Source organism: Sminthopsis crassicaudata, chromosome 3, assembly GCF_048593235.1.
Source record: "Sminthopsis crassicaudata isolate SCR6 chromosome 3, ASM4859323v1, whole genome shotgun sequence".
In the NCBI taxonomy this organism is placed as follows: domain Eukaryota; kingdom Metazoa; phylum Chordata; class Mammalia; order Dasyuromorphia; family Dasyuridae; genus Sminthopsis; species Sminthopsis crassicaudata.
In genome coordinates, this window is record NC_133619.1 from 641190695 (window position 1) to 641209805 (window position 19111).

General features: G+C 39.0%; 1 protein-coding gene across 2 annotated transcripts; it reads left to right on the forward strand.

Moving 5' to 3' along the window:
* Window positions 1-1545: 1545 nt before the first annotated feature.
* Window positions 1546-16621, forward strand: LOC141564515 (uncharacterized). 2 transcript variants are annotated; one of them, XM_074307068.1, is made up of 6 exons: window positions 1546-1763; window positions 6458-7217; window positions 8121-8451; window positions 11827-12232; window positions 12912-13072; window positions 16201-16621. In XM_074307068.1, exons 3-6 carry the CDS (start codon window positions 8410-8412, stop codon window positions 16603-16605), a joined length of 1014 nt encoding a protein of 337 aa, XP_074163169.1. In that variant the 5' UTR covers window positions 1546-1763; window positions 6458-7217; window positions 8121-8409; the 3' UTR covers window positions 16606-16621. The 2 variants fall into 2 exon arrangements, with proteins under 2 accessions (XP_074163169.1, XP_074163170.1); XM_074307069.1 differs by having other exon boundaries at window positions 1547-1763; window positions 7142-7217.
* Window positions 16622-19111: the final 2490 nt, after the last annotated feature.

A 19111-nucleotide genomic window follows, 5' to 3' on the forward strand; every position in this document is an offset into this window, starting at 1 on the left:
GACCCGAGTTCAAATCTGGTCTCAGACACTTAACACTTCCTAGCTGTGTAACCCTGGGCAAGTCACTGAGCCTCCGAGAGGAAGGAAAAAAAAAAGACAGAAGATAATCTGGTTAAAATGATTCCCCTGGGGGAAGGTAGGTAGTACAAATGGACCAGCATCCAGGGTGGGGATGGTGACCTTTGGGAATGGGGCCTTTGCAAATAATTCATTAGGTCCTATCTGTGGGATGCCTTGAGGATGCTGAGGGCACACCCAACAATCCCCACTGCCCCCACTGCCCATAGAGTTCCCTAGCCTGACTAAAGACTAAGGAGTTGTCTCCCCATTGGTGGGGGCTACAGTGACCCCAGGAGAACTAGAAAGAGAAAGGTCTCCTAAACAACAAGAAAGAAAGAAAGCTCATCTCTGGGTTATTTCAGGAGTAAAGTCTGGACATAGTAAGTCCCCACTGGTTAGTTGATCTGAGGGTGTTTGAAAGCACCCAGAAGGAGAAAGGATGTGCCCCCTTTCTTCTGAGTGTGAAAAATATGAAAAGCATATTTAGAATCAGTATAGATATTCACTCTCATTTTTTTCCCCCAATTCTAAAACTCTGTGAGGGCAAAAATGTTCTGACCCTGCTAGGGATTAGAACCTCCAGTGGTTGGCCCAGGGTGAGCTTAGAGGCTTCCTCAGTTAGTTAGAAGGGTTATAGCAGCCACTGCTCTAAGGCAGGAGGATTGCCCCAAAGACACAATGTTTGACCCTATCTTTCATTAGGCCAGAGCAAGAGAGGAATTTAGCTTTCAGAGTCTTAACAAATGGCTAAGACTGTGTGGGCCTTTAATCAAAAACTTCATAGCCCTGAGCAGGGGAAGGGGCCTCGAAATTAAGAGTTGATATGGCTGAAGTCAGAGAAGCCTCTGAGTGGGGCTGCAGATCGAGACACTATCTAGCCCACACTGGCCATGTGCATTGGTGGGGGTTACATTCCCCTGGACTTGTCCCTCAAGGGAAAAAGAAGAAATTGTGAGTCTTTATGCAGTGGTATACAAAAGAAAGTATCTCTAAGATCTAGAGTGGTGAACCATTGTGCCTCTTGGGCATAGTACAGGGTCAGTAAAGCTGGTATGGCATGAGTAGCCGTCCCAGGGATTCTTGGGTCCCGGACAAGAATCTACTTCCTCTCGAAGCCGGAAAGGCTTTGAGAGAAGCACAGAAAGATTACCTGGAAGTCTGAGAAGGGAAAATTGGGTCCCCAATTTCACCATTAAATCCTGTCCCAATATGGAAGCACACACAACAGGAGGGAATAATGGGAAAGGAGTGTTTAAAAACCAGGTCACCAAACTGGCAGGGCAGAGGGGAGTCTCAAAACAGTTCTTAAGTTTCCCTTCAATCCTCATTACTCTACTGGGGGCGGGGCAGGTGAGACCAAAGTGCCAGAGTAAGACAGAAAACGAGGCCCCTGTATTCCTGCCACATCCAAAGTTACCCTGGATTCAGCCATTGTGATGGAATAAGGGGGAGCCTGGCCAAGCCCCAGGGAACTGATCCTGGTCCTGAAGAGACTGATGGGCATTGGGGAGGGAGGGCGGCTCAACCCTTCTCTGGGCAGTCTCTCTTCCAGTGCCCCTCCAGAATGTACTTGGGGCAAGGGCTGGAGAGTTTCCTCCAAGGACAGTTGTGAACTCATGACATCTAGAGCACAAAACCCCATGGTTCCCGCATATGGCAGCAGCTAAAAATTGAGCCTCTTCCTTGTTTCTTGCTCCAGCCCTGTGAGTCTTCTCCTCTGCAGCTGTTTTGGTTCCTATTATTAAAGATCCAAAAGCTGTTTCTAACAGCTGAGTTTGGGAAGTTTTGGGGCCCAAGGCTAACTCCTGTAGCTTTCTCCCTAGAAGGTGCCTACTGACTTAATGAGCAGGCAATCCATTTCAGAACTCAAAAGAGTCTCAGTTCCAGTCCCAAGTGATTTTTATCTCTTAAGAGCAAATTCTACCAATCATATCTTAGGGCTAGATACATTATTTTTCAAAGTTTACCAGGACTTAAACCCCTAAGAGATTTTGTCTAACATTCTTTTTATGTTTAAACTTACCCTGGTGCAAAGTATCAATCATTATACAGGCTTCTAGATTCTTAGTGAACTCATGTCTTGTTTAGAAACCAGAAATCCTAAACAGGCTCATTTCCCAGGGCTGATGGCCTTGCTTACCCTGATGCTTTCAAGAAAACTGGCAAGCTTAGAAATTCAAGGCAGTTGACAGAGACCCCAGGAAGGGCTTGAGGTTACTTAATTGCCCACCTTGACTATTCTTAGTGCTTTGGTGGGTTGTGCTGATTGATACCTCCCCCCACTCTGTGGGAGGAGGGAAAGGAGTTCACACCTCCCACCTGGAGGCAAATGGATAAGGTTTAACATGTTGATAATAACTTCAAGTAACTTAGTTAACAATGTTAGAATTTTCCTAAATAATAGCCAAATCATTTTAGCTGTTTCGATTCCCTTAAATAAGTTTCCTTTTTGTTTTAGGGAGAAAATAAGACAATTCTTAAAATTAAGAGAGAAGAGATTTAAAAATGGACAACATTAGTTAATGAGCCTAGACAAACTGAATAGTAATCTGGTTATTTTCCAATTCAAGGAATTCATTTCTCTTTGGTGAGCCAGGTAAAGGTGTCAGTTTTTACTGACAGGCCCTCAGAAGTCTGACTCTGGATAACTAGAGTATTTTTTTTAAATAACTTTTTATTGACAGAACATATGCCTGGGTAATTTTTTACAACATTATATCTTGTACTCACTTCTGTTCCGACTTTTCCCTTCTCTTCCTCCACCCCCTCTCTAGATAGCAAGCAATCTTATACATGTTAAATATGGGTAACTAGATTTTTGAAAGTGATGGCAAACTGCTTTTCTGTTTTCCTGAAGTTGCAAAACTCTTCTGTTCTTCACTTCTCAGTACAAATAGATCCCTTTAGTGGGTTTTCCTTTAAAATCGATTTTACCAAACTATCTCGAATAAATTCCCAAATTACTTTACACACACACAGAGAAATCACTTATCTGTTGGTCATATTAAAAAAACAAACCCATGGTTATCAAATATGAAACAATTATATCCAATAAAGCAGTTAACATTCCCATAGCATGTTTTATACTAGTACTTCTGCAATTATGTGGTCTTCATAACAACTATTATTTCTCTTTACAAATTAGAAAACTGGACAGAGTGAAAATAATTTGCCATAAATTTCATAGCTAATATTGAGAGAGAGAATGGTGGTCTTAGCAAATTCAGAGGCTGACTGGCTTTCTGGGAACTGCCAGGAGTACCCAGATCCTTCCCAGGCAGTTCCTGGACAGAACCTGCTGAAACCGGGGGTGACTGCAGGGTATCTCTTTGATGGTAGTTTCAGATGCCAGAGCTCAGGAAATGCTATCTATCCATGGAGCCTGACCCCCACTTTATCCCCATTCCCCCAAGCTGAGAATTTGGGCATGATTGGGTAGGGTCCCTCGTGTTTTCCTTCCCCTATTTCTGCAGAATTTGAATTTCCCTACAGTTCAGAGATGAGAAGAGTTAGCAAACAGAGAGACTTGTAGCAATCCCTACATCTGAGATGTTTCAGGACTTTTTCTTGCAATTTTAAAATGACTCATTGCCAAACCTCTTGATCATTGCTTTCAAAATTTTGAGAATTTGCTAAGATGTTTTGCTCTCAAAACTTTAGACTTTCTAAGAAATTCCCCCAGCATTCTAAGTACAGCATAGAGGCTTTTTTTTCTTGCTGGTTACATTTGAAATCTTTCCAGGTAACAAAATCTAGCTCACAGAACAAACAGACACACACGAAATGACATGAAAGGGGACTGTCCCATTTTGCTAAAAGCTGTAAAATTTGGCCAAAAGCCATTCCTTCTCCACTCCCATCATCCTTCCCACCCCTGACATTGTAACTTCTTGAGGAGACAGTCATTTTGTTGGTATTTCAAGCACTTAGCACAATGCTTTGCACAAAGTAGGTGCTTATTAAGTGAGAACAAGACAAATAATACCATGATTCTTCTTGCTCCTAGAATTGTCCCAAAGATGCTTTCAGTGACTCTACAGAGCAATTGCTTATTATACTAACACTTAAAAACTTACAAACAAATAAACAAAAACTCAACAATCATTTTATCCATCTGTGCAACAGTTATCTGAAATATAAGATGATGAATGGGGGAGAGAGAATTTCTCAAAAATAGATTCCAATCTTCTATTGAATGTAATATGAGAATGAGAAAATTTAAATGAGTAATTCACATTTCTCAGTGCTGAAACTTTCCAAAGATTTTCCTATGTACTTTTAGATTGGAAAAGAGAAAACAGAGTCTAGGAGTGAGGATTATGATAGCTGTCTTTTAGTTTTTGCAAAGCTGTTGTGGGATCAAAGAATCAAACTTATTCAATTTGGCTGTGGGAAGGTAGAGTCAGCTAAAATAAGACTGAATTTGAAAAGAGGTAATTTCAGATATTTGAGGGAAAAAATTTCTGAAGAATCCAAACTAGACATCTATCCATCTGGTATATTATAATGAAAATTTCTCAATGTTAGGATGAAATTTAGATGGCCAGTGGAGTAACCTATTATGGTATGATTCTGTGATTCATGAAAACAACTCTAGGAGAACTGTAGTACAAGTGTCATGGCATCTATTTACACATGAGTAAACTGAAACTCTTGTTTAGGTGCATTTTAATTGTCTCTGTGTCCCAGTGAATGAAAGAGTAGTTGATTTGACAACACAATCCCAGAACAAAACAAAACAAAACAAAAAAACCTCACTCTTTCACGCTGTTAACAGGATGTTAACTTTACCCAGGTGTTTTCTGGGCAAACCTTCTGTAGAAAATGACTAAAGTATTTATGGAATTGTTTTAAGGAATTAATTATGTGCTTACTAAATTGTTAGAATACAAGTGCCTTCTAATGATTTCTAGTAATTTAGGGCCAGCTAAATGGATAGGTGGTTAGAGAACTAGGCTTGAAATTCATCTTAATGATTCAATCAGACTTCAATCACTTACTAGCTGTGAGATTTTGAGCAAGTTACTTAAGCCTCTTTAACTCAGTTTCCTCATATGTAAAATGAGCTGGAGGAGGAGGAGGAAATGGTTTTCTATTTTTACATGTATCTTTGCCAGTAAAGCCTCAAAATGGCATCACGAAATCAGGCAAATTAAAACGACTGAGCAACAACAAAACTTCATAACCCAATCATTACCATACTCCAGATGAGAAATTATAAGTATAGGATTGGCTGATGTCAGAACACAGGTCTCTTGATTTTCATCAAAGATTTTTTTTCCATGAGAAAACTCAAGTCTTCTCTCTGTCCTCCCATATCCAAAGTTTGTTATGTTCATAAGGGAGAGAGTGTTCATGATTGGGGAATTTAGGATATGGTTCCTAAGTTGTTCTTTATAAGAAGGAAAAACAAGGTGTGAACACATTCCAGAATGTGGGAGATGGTAGGGAGATGAGAAAAAGTATTGTATAGGGGAAGTAGAGGCTAAATTGACTGTTATGGAGAAACTAGGATTAAGAATATAATAAACTAAATGGAAAAAGTAGATGGAAGGTTTTAAATATCAAGCTGACGATTCTGAATCTCCCTTAGGTTAGTGGCTTTTCCTGCATGGCATGGATATTCATAGAAGCCTGGGAAAGTCTGCAAACTGGTTAGAATATAAGTAATAATGTAGTAATAATACCTATAATTAGAAAACAACCCAAATTAAATTGAAATCCAATTATAAAAGTACTCAAAAACAAAAGAAAAAAAAAGTTCATGGAACTCTAGTTAAGAATCCCTACCTGTATTTTTACCTTATTTCTAAATCCAATTTTTCTTTTGCAGCAAGATAGCTGTATAAATATGTATACATATATTGTATTTAACATATACTTTAACATATTTAACATGCACTGGATTAAGTGCCATCTAGGGGAGGGGAGGGAGGGAAGGAGGGGAAAAGTTGGAACAGAAGGTTTTGCAAGGGTCAAATTGCAAATTGCAAAATTACCCATGTATGTGTTTTGAAAATAAAAAGATATAATAAAAAAATAAATTATAAAAAAAGAATCCCTACCTGGAACAACACTTTATATATGCATATGTGTATGAATTGTGTGTGATTATTTAAGATATTATTTCAGAAATCTCGATTGGAGGGATGATAAAGATCTGACCTCTTTAGGGGGATAAGAGAGAGAAAAGGGAATAGAGGCAATAAATGCATCTAGGCTGTGTATTAAAATGAGGATTGAGAGAACTGAAAATGACTGGTCTGAGGAAAATCAAGAGATACTAGAGTCACAGAAACTTGTGTTCAAAGATCAAGGGTGTTGGACAGTATTGAATGTTGGTGAAGACTCAAGAGAGCTGAGGAATAAGAAAAACATTTTTTTTTTCATTTTGTAGCTGAATGTACATGGGGGTGGGAAGCCGGAGGATGTGACAAGCCGATAAGGTGTGAACACTGAAGCTTTTACTCTCCCTAACTCGAGATATATTCAAAGAACTGCCACGAAAAAGCCAAGATTATGAACTCGAAGCTTGAAGAGGGCCTCTTCTTCTGAGCATAGCAAGTTTGGATTGCTAGAGAGGGGCTCATTATTTTGTTTGAGTTAAGCAGGCTTTTGTTAAATGCTGTATGCCTAAGGCCCAACTTTGCCCACACCGATTGCACAAACACAAGAAATGAAATGGTCTCTATTCATAACAGCTTCTAACTGGGGAGAGAATACATGGAACATAAATATTAAAAAAACACTAGTTTAGTGTATCTTGAAGGTGAGAACATCATCTTGAAGGGACATTGTCTTAGACCTTCGACCTCCTCTGCCCATAATACTTAGCATGTACTAAACACTTAGTTATAAAAGTCTTTGACTAATTGATTCATTCATTCAGGAGAGGAGGGAACTGAGCCTCTGAGGGGGAAGTGCCTCCATTATGCTCTTATAGGGACAGAAGAGGCTTAAAACTGCCATACTTAGAACAGTGAGGAAGCTGCTTACTTTGAAATTAAGCCTAGCCCCCAAATCTCGAGTAAAGGGGAGGGAAAAAGTACACACGTGGCATAAATACTGCTCCCTCCCCCAGTAGAAGACTTGACTTTGGAGGCAGCAAGAGATCTGTGACCAGTCGCCTTGATTCCTTGGGTGCTGAACAACAAAGAGTAAGAGCAAATGGGATGGGACTTTGGGGGGTATCGATGGAATGGGAGCCTAATGTCTCTGAAGAGGTCTGGGAAGGGTCTTGGAGGTGGGGTTGCTCTAGTAAAACAGATAGAGAGCTGAATCCAGAAGAGAGCCAGGGGAAGCTCTAAGAGAACCCAGAGAAAGGAGAGCTCATTTTAGTTAGAGATGAGGAAACAGAGTGTAAGAGGGCCCATGTGAGCTGATATTTGAAGGAAGAACTCTAACAGAAGGAGCTATCCCAAGGTAGATGTCCAGGTTCAGAAATGACATGAGGCAGGAAAGTGAATGAATCCTCGGGGTGGCTGTCCTGCCTTCATCACTTCTCCATTAAGACCAAGGCTGATCCTGAGGTCCTCCGGAAAGCTAGACTGAACATTAGATCAATGGATTTTCCTATCAATCTTGGCTGTGAATTTCCCTGCCTTTTTTCCCTATCCTCCTCCAGCTTCACAGCTCACTCCACTCAATTTTTGTGGGGCCTCCATTCCCTCAAAAAAGAAGAAAAGTAAGAACAGGGATGATGACCAGACAGAGATGACAGAGACCAGTAAAATTAGGAATAATAAGCCCCAGGTGTTAGGATTCTTACAAGGTGCTAAGTCACTGGAATGGATATAATTATCTAATGGTTCAGTATGATTGATCTGATCCTACAAGGAGATGTTATGGGCTAGAACTTGAAAGAAGGTACTTATGTACTTAGTTCACACTTTTAAAGGAGTTTACACCTTTAAAGGAGTTGGGTCATTGGTTCACACATTAGACTTCATACCTTTAGAGAGCAAGTAAACAGACAAGGCCACTGTCTAAGAGAAGATTCAGAATCAGGATTCAGTCAAGGAGGGAACTTTGGGAGATTCACAACTAGCATTGACTTCCAGGAGATTGGCCAGGGAGAAACCCAGAATCCCACACTCTTGGAGAGTGAAGATTCATCCCTATTTCCATGTTTGTGCTGGCTGGAGACATTCGGACAAGAGCTCTCTGGAACCAGAGAGAAGGCCTCAAGAAACCTATCCGAGCAGAGGAGTTAGACTTTAACTCCTGGCTGCAGTTGGGGTGATTACACAGAACTGAAAGGAAGGCTGCCTCCAGAAGCTCCCCGAGAAACCTGTTCCAAGAGAACATTACATCCAGGAAGTTAACAGAACTAACAGCATCAATCCAGACATGGGTGTTCGTAGAAGGACTATCTCAGCGACCAACGATCAGGTATGTGAGGATTTCTGCTTTTCTGTTCTTTTCTCCCACCCTCATTTTCTCCTCCACCAGAAAATTTATTCTATCCTCCCAAATCTCACACATTTGAGCTCCACCTGTGAATCAGTTCATTGAAGTAATATCTCAAAAAAGAGAAACTGGGAACTAGGGCTAGGATGATAAAAAAGGAGGAGCTTCAAGTCAAGGAACCCATTAGGCATTTATTAAATGTCTACTAAATGACTAAATTTATTAAATGACTTAAATTTGTTCAATGATTACTGGCTGGTTATGGGGTTCAAAGAAAGGCCAAAAAAAAACCCCTGCTCCCAAGAAGTTCACACTTCTAATGAAGGAGACAACATGTAAAGAATTTGCAGAACATAAAACTTGCATTTGAGACTCAAGGAAGCCAGAAGGTGTAGATGAGGAGGAAGAGACTTCTAGGGATTGTCTGAAAATGCTTGGATTTGACAGATGGAGAACTTGTGCGGTGTGAGAAACAGTAAGGCCCATGTTAGAGTATGTGGAAGGGAGAAATACATGAGAAAACTGGAAAGATTGCTTAAAAGGGACTGGATTTTGAAGGGATTTAACATGCAAGCAGAAAATATATAATTATATTTGTTCTTATAAGTAACAAAGAGACACTGGAATTTATTCAATTATTGGGTGACATCATTAGTCCTGTACTTTAGGAAGATCATTTTAGTAATTGATTGGACAATGGGCTGCAATGGGGAGGGGTTTTATTTAGGGAAAAGTGGGAGAAAGCTATTGAAGTAGTTCAGCCATGAGCTTATAAAGGCCTGCTCCAGGGCAACATCAGTATTAGAAGGAGCTGAATAAAGCAGTTGTTGCAAAAGTAGAAATAAAAGGATTGGGAAATGATTTTACTTGAGGTGTAAGGGTAAAGAAATCAGGTTGTGAGCTTGAGAGATTGGGATGATCCCTGTTGCATTTTATAATATCGGGGAATTTAAGAAGAAAAGATTTTGGGGGACCGAGTTTGATTACAAATCTGTTGAGCATAAGTATATGTGATTTTGCTCCAGTTTGAGATGTCCAACAGGTAGTTCAAAATTTGAGAATGAAGGTCAAGAGAGATATTAGGAATGGAGATTTAGATGTGAGAATTTCATGGAGATGGGTGTTGAGTCTATGGGAGCTGATGAGGTCACTAATTAAATAATAGAGAGAAAAGGGGAAAAAGTCCTAGAACAGAGCCTTAGGGAATACTCATCATTAGCTGGTGAGACCTGGATAAAAGGGAATGAAAAGGAAAGGTCATAAAGAACACTAGAATAGAGCAGTTGTAGAATACTAGAAAAAGAAAGGGAGAAAAGAATGGAGAAGAAAAGACAGTTAATATCAAAGACTGCAGTAAGAAGCACAAGGGGGACAATAGAGAAGAATAATTAAATTTGGCAATTAAGATTAGCCAGAATGTTTTTCATCCTGACATGCCCTCCAAAGGATAAAGTCTTGAAATGCTTGAGGGCTCTTCACTAATGCATGATGGGAAGGGTACATCACAAGTTCAAAGATACATCAAAAGGGATGGAAAAAAAAAAACACAACAAAAAACTGTACAGAGACAGATCTGGGTTTCAGTCTGGTTTGACCATGTAATATCTGTGTGAGCTTGAATGAATTCCAGAGTCAATGGGAGCCTCAGTTTTATTATCTAATAAGATCAGAGCTAAAATCTGGGTCTTTTTTTTCTCCTGGGATAAGGAAGATAAAAAAATATATATTTTCTATTTTTATGCTACTGTACAGTTTACAAAGTGCTTCCCTACACCACCTTTTGATATAGGTCACTATCACCAATGTATCTCTCAGTGTGACTGTTACCAACATTATTTTATGGATGAAGAAATCCATTCAGTGCTCAGCATAGAGCTTGGCACATAGTTGCCTAATAAATGCTTATTGACTCACCAGACTGTCTGAAATGAGAGAGAGAAATATTAGCTTACTCCTTATTCTTTCTTGGAGGCACTAACTTGTAGAATAAAGATTTAAAGCTCAGTTCCCATGATTCTAAGACCAATTCTCTATCTTTTACACTTGAAGTGTACTCTACAATTGATGTGCCGTTGGAGAGATATTTCTCATCCAAAAGTTCAGGTGGACTTTTGTCCCACATGTGCCCATGTGGATGGAGCTTTTTGTGCCCAACATGTGGTGGAGCTTTCTGAGCCCACTTTGCTGTGATCTGCTGGTTGTGTGTACTTTGACTCTTCAACACAATGACATAGTTAAGGTTTTCTTTGAGCATGAAGGTCGACAATCAACCAGCCAACAACTGAAGTAGATGGGAATGGATTTTGCAAAGTATGAGGGCCTGTGAATTTGCAAGAGTCAGCATAGCTTATTGGAGAGAAGGCTGGGTACCGCATCAGGAACGTTTGAGTTGGAATCCAGCCCCTGATACTTAACTAGCTATGTGACCTTAGAGAAATTTTGAAACCAGTCTCTTTGTCTTATGTTGATGATTTTGAGGAGAGTGAGTCAAGTAAAGAAACATTGGCTAAGCCCTTTCCCTATGCCAGGCACTGTGCTACTTTCTGTGCATTTTATGGAGACAACACAGAAAGAATGCTGCAAAAGTAGGTGTGAACGTTTTCTTGGGATATTGTAGGAAAAGTTCAAAGACTTAAGGCCTGCAGTGTGGGGAAGAGGTGGTGGAAAAAATAGAAGGATTCTGGAGAAGCATATAGGATGATAGATTTAGAGCTGGAAGGGACCTCAGAGACCATTAAGTCCACCCCTATTACATTTTACAGAGGAGGACATTGAGCTCTGAAGAAGGGTAATTCTTCCAAGGTCAGAGACAGAATATGAATCCAAATCTTCCTGATTCCAAGCCCAGCTCTCAGTCTACTGCATAATATTGCTATGTGTCCTCCAAATTTTCCAAGAAATTAGGAGTTTAATCTAGTTTACTATTTTTTTATTTAAATAACTGGTCAGCTGAAATTTCTTCACACAGAAAATATTGTGTGTGTGTGTGTGTGTGTGTGTGTGTGTGTGTGTGTGTGTGTGTGTAGTGCAAATGAGTCAGTGGTGATAGAAGCATATAAGAAGTTGGCAACAAGTTTGAAAAGCTTACTAGCATCTTTATTATTTGAATTTTTTTATTTTTAACTTACTGAAGAAAATATGTATTTCCATAACTTTGTATGATAATATTCCATAACTCAGTATGAGGATGATGATGATGATGATAATAGCAAGAGATGATTGCATATGCAACAGCAAACCTATGCCCAGGACAGCATTACACACTGAAGTGGGAAGTCTAAGGTGATGCTTAGGAATGAAGTCTGGGGTTGAGTCAACACATTTTCTCACTCATCTTTCTTTCTGTTTCTTCTGTAGGTTTCAAACTTCTCGAGGTCCATGGAAGATCAAAGGGGCCGACATTCTCATGATATTTCTGCACATCATTCATTTCCCATGCCTTCTTACTTGTCCATGCCTTCCTTCAGGCACCAGTCAGAATTATCTCATGTACCCTATGGACAAGGCATGGCTCCTTCCTACTTAAGAAATTTCAGTTCTGGAATTCCACGGCCCTCTCATTTTCCTCATGTTGAACCCTTCTTCCAAAGACCACCTCAGGGGGCTGAAGCTTCAAACCCACCCCGGATCTTGCCCCGTTTCTGGGTCTTACCCCGAAGACATCGATTCATAGAATGTAATGGTGAAATGTGCTTTCATTCAAGAAACCTTGAACCTAGAAGGTTTCAGCCATCATTCCCAAGAGCTACAAGGCAGAAAAAAGGTAATGATTCTATTGCTTAGCAAAGTTATTTATCTTTTTTCCCCTCTATATTTATACTTGCCAGGACCAACCACCAAACAATGTGTTCTGTGGGCTCATCACTAGTTAAGTGCTGGAGATGCAAAAAAAGACCCAAGAAATCCCTGCTCTTAGGGAGTCCACATTCTTAATGGAACCCCTAATCTGCATAACTGAACACTTCTTCAATGACTTGGTCTGTTTAGCTTTCTCTCATCTCCACTTTGTTAGAATAATCTCCCCCTAAAATATGTTCTATTATTTCGCCCTCGAAAAAAATGACTAATAATCTCCAACCAGTTTTTTGATCATTTGAGTGGATAGTTGAGAAATGTGCAAATGGACTTTAAAGAGTTTCTATTTCTGTTAATAATTTCTCATAATCAATATTCAGACAAAATGGAAGAGAATCACCTGTTGGATAGAGTGGTGTCATGGAATTCTCGAAAGAGAAGGGAAGAAAAGTATTAATGTGAAGAGATACTGCTCTACCCAGTAGTGTAATAGGTGATTTTCTTCCATTTTATCTGAATATTGAGTAAAGTGTGCCTCCAAATTTTCTACTGTTTTGTCCTCCATCTATCCTGAATCCAGTCTATTTAATGTGTGAGACTGGATGAACAAGGCAATTAAGGTCTTCATTTTCTTTTATTTCTTTCAGACATTTCTGGGACAAAGTATGATTGCTATGCTTCCCCTTCTCCGATGCTGCAATTTGAAGGTGCTTGTAACCTGGACTCTAGGCATGATGCCCCACCAATTTTCCATATTCCTTTAAAACCAGAGACTCCAAAGCATAAACAGCCGCCATTAATGCATCAGGTAAGAATAACTTTTATTAATCCTAGACTTTTCTCCTTCCCCACATATATGCAAATCAGTTACCAAATCTTGTCATCTTGGTCTTTACAACTCTCACCTTCATTTTCTTTTCGTTCATATGACCACCATCCTATTTCATAAACTTTGTTTTGGACTAATAAGGGGTCCCAGATTCATTCCAGTCTCTCTCCCCTTCAGTAAAGCTCCCACAAAGTCAACAAAAAATGCTTCCAAAATAAATCTTATGACATTCCACAGCTCAAGAATCTTCACTGACTCCCTGTTATTCCTAGGACTAACTGAAATCTCAGCTTGGCAACTGCAACCCTTCAGCTTCTCTATGCAAGCTTATTTTGCATTACTCTATCACTCCATATTCCAGATAAACCGGACCATTCTTCTCCACCTCAGTATTCTGTTCCCTCTCTTGCCAAGGTGGGATGGATTATTTCCATCTCCTACATCTCTCATCCTTCATGGTCAAGAACAGGATGATTCCCACTTTTGGAATGCTTGCTCCTTCCTAACTCCTTTGAATGCTCTAAATATCTGATATCTCTTCTACAAGAATAATTTCTTAACTCTCTAGTTGCTCCTTGCTCCCTCTTCAAAGTGTTAGGTACATACCTTTTAATTTACTCACTGAAAGTATCTAGTATGATGTTAGATAATTCTATTTTTTATATTTTCAACATTTATACTATTCTTTTTCCTCAGTAGTGCTTACTTAACTAATCAACCCCCAAGTGTATAATTTGTGCCTTCCCTGATTCAGATATTCTGCTATGTTTTTAGGCTGGATTTGAATATTTCATGTCAATCAATACTTTATAACTATCCTATTTCCTTTCTCTATGCCCGTATCTCATATAAGTAGGTTGCATTGCAAATGGTCTTCTGACTTGGTAGACCTTCTCAAGTTGCTTTGTCTAAAACTATTTTTATAAGTTAAATTGCTCAATTTCCTTCAAAGAACCTCTGAATACTTAGGAAGGTTTTCTGGTAGCACATTGACACAATTCTTCACTTCAATTCTTGACAGCCTTCTAGCAGCGATCAATCTCAAGGACTTGAGTCCAGTAACTCTATCTAAAACAATACCAGGTACTTCTAAACCAATAGTACTTTCCAGATTCTTCTCCTAACACCAAGATTAATCAGAGTTTGAAGAACTGCAATTGAAAAAAAAACATGATGAATGAACAAAAATTCATTTCAAAATCACATTTTAATTTCTTGCAAGCATTCAAACACAAATTTTCTTTAATCCTCATAAGGAAAAGAGTTAATACATCTTTCAAGTAAGAGTTCTTTCAAACTTGTGAGCTCTAGAAAAGATAAGGCAGCTATCCCTTCCACCTTGTGGGGAGTACAAACATGGCATTTTATCTTGCAAATCTACACAAAAATTCCCCCCCCTTCATATCAAAGAAAGAATCTGAATCATGGCATTAAAAGATAAAATATATTGGTATTATAGAATACAGTTCATCTACTTTATGTATTTCTGAGTTTCTAAAATTTTTCTTTATCTGCTGGCCTTTGTTTATTTGTTTCTGCAAATTTCCACACACACCTCTTTACTGCCATTAATTTCTTATGTTAAATAATAATATATCAAAAACACAATGGAGAAAATTGAGATGTGGAAGGATGATTGTAGATGTCACTCATAATTTTTCCAAATGATACCTCCAGGCTCTCACACTAATTTGTGCTCCTAAACGCTCAGCAAAGAACCTCAACTCATGTAATTCATTGAAAACAACTGAGGCTATTTGTTAAGAACTGTCCTAGCTACATAGACTGTTGGACTTGAAGTCAGGAGGATCTGCGTTCAAATAAAATCTTAGGTACTATTTTGTGTAACCGTCTCTCTTCTGTTCTCAGCTAAGTGGCACAGAGAGTGGAGTCTTGAATCAGGAAGACCTTACTCGTTGTATGATCCTGAAAATTGTTTTAACCTCTATTTGCCTCAGGTTCCTCAACTTTAAAATGTGGACACTAATGGCATCTGCTTCCCAGGATTGTTCTAAAGATCAAATGAGATATCTATAAAAGCACTTAGCACAGTACCTGACACAGAATAGACTATATAAATGATTATTCTTTCCCTCTCCCCTCCTCCCCTTTTTTTCTCACATTTCTAACATAGGTTTCCCTGATATCTCACCATACTGCTTCAAACATTGAATTGAATAGGTCCTTAGAAGTCATCAATTCCAACATCATACCTAATAACACAGTTCCTTTCAGCATCCTGATTCTTATTTCAAGGGTTCTTTCCTTGTCTGTGAATTAAAATTAATTTTTTTTGGTTTTCTTTGTAATGGTTTTCATGTATTTCATTTTATGACATACTATTCTCAAAAGTGGTTCATAAGTTTTATCAGAAGGCCAAAGGAATTTATATTACAAAAGATTTATGAACTCCATATTTCATTTGAACCCTTTGATGGAGAACTCATTATCTACCCACTGAGGTGAACCTGATAAGATGTTACTTAAATTATACTGTCTGTCTATTTATCTTCCTATCTATATAATTTATCAGTCTATCATTTCAATGTAAATATGAATATATTACATATGTATGAGTACATAAAATATTCAGGGGCAGCTAAAATTGGTATAGTGGAGAGAATGCTGACTTAGAATCAGGAAAACTTGTTTCAGCTCCAGACACTAGCTGTGTAATCCTGTTTAACTCAGTTTCCTTATCTGTAAAATGAGCTGGAAAAGGAGATTGCCAACCCCTACCATATCTCTGCCAAGAAGACCCCAAATAAGGTCACAAAGAACTGAGCATAACTGAAATGGCTCAACCACAGCGAATATAAGATAAGCGACTGTTTCTGAAAAATCGGATATACTTAATTTTGAATAGAGCAAGTAAGATTTAGGGGTAAAATTAAAGGGGGTAAATTCAAGAATGTTTTATAGATTAAAGAACATTGGTGAGGTAGTCTGATGATTTAGTTACTAATAAGCTGGGTGATCATGGTCAAATCATCTCATCTCTCAAGGCCTCAGTTTATTTATCTAGAAAAAAAATGGAGTTAAACTAGATGATTCATAAGCTTCCTTCTTTCTCCTGATGCCAACCTCTAATTTTTTTTTTCATGCAGAACTTCCCACCACCTCCAACTCTCAAGTACGAGTTAACCCCACCAAGTTCCTTAACTGATCCTGAAGAGGATTCCATGGAAAACCTCTTTAAACTACTTCAGGCTGACCCGTCCCCCAAAAGACCAAGATGTTTCGTGGAAGAGATAGATTCTGATGCAGAAACCACATCTTCCATCTCACTTGAACATCATCCAGAAGAACATTCCAAACCCCTCTTCCTGGACCATCTACATCACATGACCCCCCAAGAAGGAATGAAAAAAGATGTCTATCAGACTCCAGAATGTGACTCCAGCAGCTCAACTGAATATGACTCCAGCAGCTCAACTGAATATGACTCCAGCAGTTCAACAGAGGAAAATTCTGATTATGTCATTATAGATGTGGAGACGATAGAAAATTAAACTAGGATGTTGTCTATGGTTGCTTGTATTGTTGAATTCTTGATGAAATCTTCCTCCTCAACGTGGCTCTCTTCAACAACGAGATGATTCAAACCAGTTCCAATTGTTCATTGATGAAGAGAATCATCTACACTCAGAGAGAGGACTGTGGGAACTGAGTGTGGACCACAACATAGCATTTTCACTCTTTTTGTTGTTGTTTGCTTGCGTTTTGTTTTCTTTCTCAGGTTTTTTTTTTTCTTCAACTGATTTTTCTTGTGCAGCAAGATAACTGTATAAATATGTTTAGATACATACATATATATATGATATAACATATATTTTACAAATTTCACATGTTTTGGGGCTACCTGCCATCTAGGTGAGGGGGTAGGGGGAAGGAGAGGGGTGTAAGGGTTAAAAATTCTCTAGAAGTAAGGAATGCAATTCAAGGCATGTGGAAGGACCTGAGGGATAAGAGGTTCCAAGGCTCAGGCAAGTCCTATGTGGAGGTGGGGCACAGCCCCAAGAGGCGGTGTCTGACTCCAGGTACCACGCCTCCCTCCTTAGTGCTCTCAAAGCCTAGCACGCCTCCCTCCTTCTTGTGCCAATCCCATTATACCAGGTTCCTAGAGGACCTCCCCCTTCCCCTAGATATTCAAGGGGGTGTAAATATGTGCTATCTAAGAATAAAGTTCTCTTTTGATTCACCCCTACCTCCTGGCGGTCTGTCTCTATGGGACCCGGGTTGGTGCCCAAACACGGGTAAGTGTGGCCTAGCTGTGCCATCCATGGACGGGCATTAAGAGTAGCTCTAAGGGGAGCTACCAGGTTAGAGTACTCCATAGGGGTGTAACAGAGAGGAAAATTTAGAACAGAAGGTTTTGCAAGGGTCAATATGGAAAAATTACCCATGCTATGTTTTGTAAGTAAAAATCCTTAATAAAATTTCAAAAAAAGAAAGCTTCCTCCTCAGATCAGATTTCCAGAGCAATTACTCTCAGAAGTTGGAGAAGTTTGATCTCTCAGTCCATTGTTTACTCATTCCCTCCAGGATCAAATTTACCATCACCTTTCTTGGATTTTGGTTGCTGTTTTCACTGGCACAACAGCAGACATTTCCAAAGCTGCTAATACAAATTCAAGTACCACTTGTCCTTTAAGTATATCCTTTACTTTCTGGAAAACAATTGGAAACCTACCCCATGAAGTTATCCTTTCCACATTACAGGACTTATGGATGTGATGGCTTCACAATCTAGAAAATCCATGTAAAAATTTCCTCCCTCCCTTGGTACCAGAGAAATCTGGATTATTGTGGTATTAAAAGATTAAAATATGTTGACATTATATTATAATACACATATATTTTTTTCACTTCTGAGTTTCTAAAGTTCTTTCATCTGTTGACCTTCAATACATGTTGAAAAAATGTCCATTTAATTCCTCATGGCAACCTTCTGTATCAACCCTACAGTGAAGAAAGTCACAATGTGGAAGAGAAAACTGTATTAATGGGGAATAGTCCCTTTTTTATCCCTTTCAAATTCTTGAGGGCATTTGTGAGATTGGAAGACTTAGCATGTTAACAGTACTTTAGATTATTGTTTCTGGCAGAACAGAAATGGTTAGAAGTTGTAGAGAGTAAGTTATGAGTCAATGTAAGGAAATTTTACCTAAAAATCAGAACTTTCCAATCCCAGGATATACGGTTTTCCAATTATTATAAATTCTCTAAAGTCTTATACAAGTTATATGAGTTACTGTAGAGAGCATTTCAGTTGGACCACTAGACTTTGGCCATTCTTTCCAGCAAATTGCAATTGAAGTCATTCCCTCTTTCCCTCTAATCTTGAACTTCTCAGTGTCTACTGGTTCTTCTCCTATTATCTTAAAACACACCCAAGTTTCCCTTGTACTTAAACAGCAGCAATGACAGCAGCAGCAGCAGCAACAAATAATAGCAAAACCAAATAACAACAGCATCTTTTGCTAGATAATACTATTCCTGTAATCCTGTATCCTCTATCTCCCCTCGTCCTCTCAACTAATGTCCTAAGGTCTTAGAAAAAGCTATCTATATTCAGTGCCTCCCATTCTTTCTTCTCTCACTTACTTCTCAACCCCATTGCATCTTGCAGTGGAAACTTCTCTTTCCTTTTTTACCAAGTCTTTTAACTGAAAAAGCTGATGAACTTTTATCACAAGAACAATTTTTCCCCAAAAGCCTGGAAGGGAGGCAAAGCAGGGGCTACAGAGCCTTTAGAGCTTAGTTAGATATTAAGGACACTACATCATCCACTGAATCTCCAGTCCACTCTATCACTAGTAGTCTCGATGTCCTACCAGTGGACATTGATGACTCTGTAAAAGCCAGTGTGGCTGAGGACTTCATGCAATTCTGCCTCACTTAAAGGCAATTTGTGCATGAATGAAAAGACATTATCATACCATTTTTCCATTTCTCCCTATCTCAAAATCCTGTGATGAGAAAGTGAAGAAGCAGCAAGTATGAATATGCTGGGAC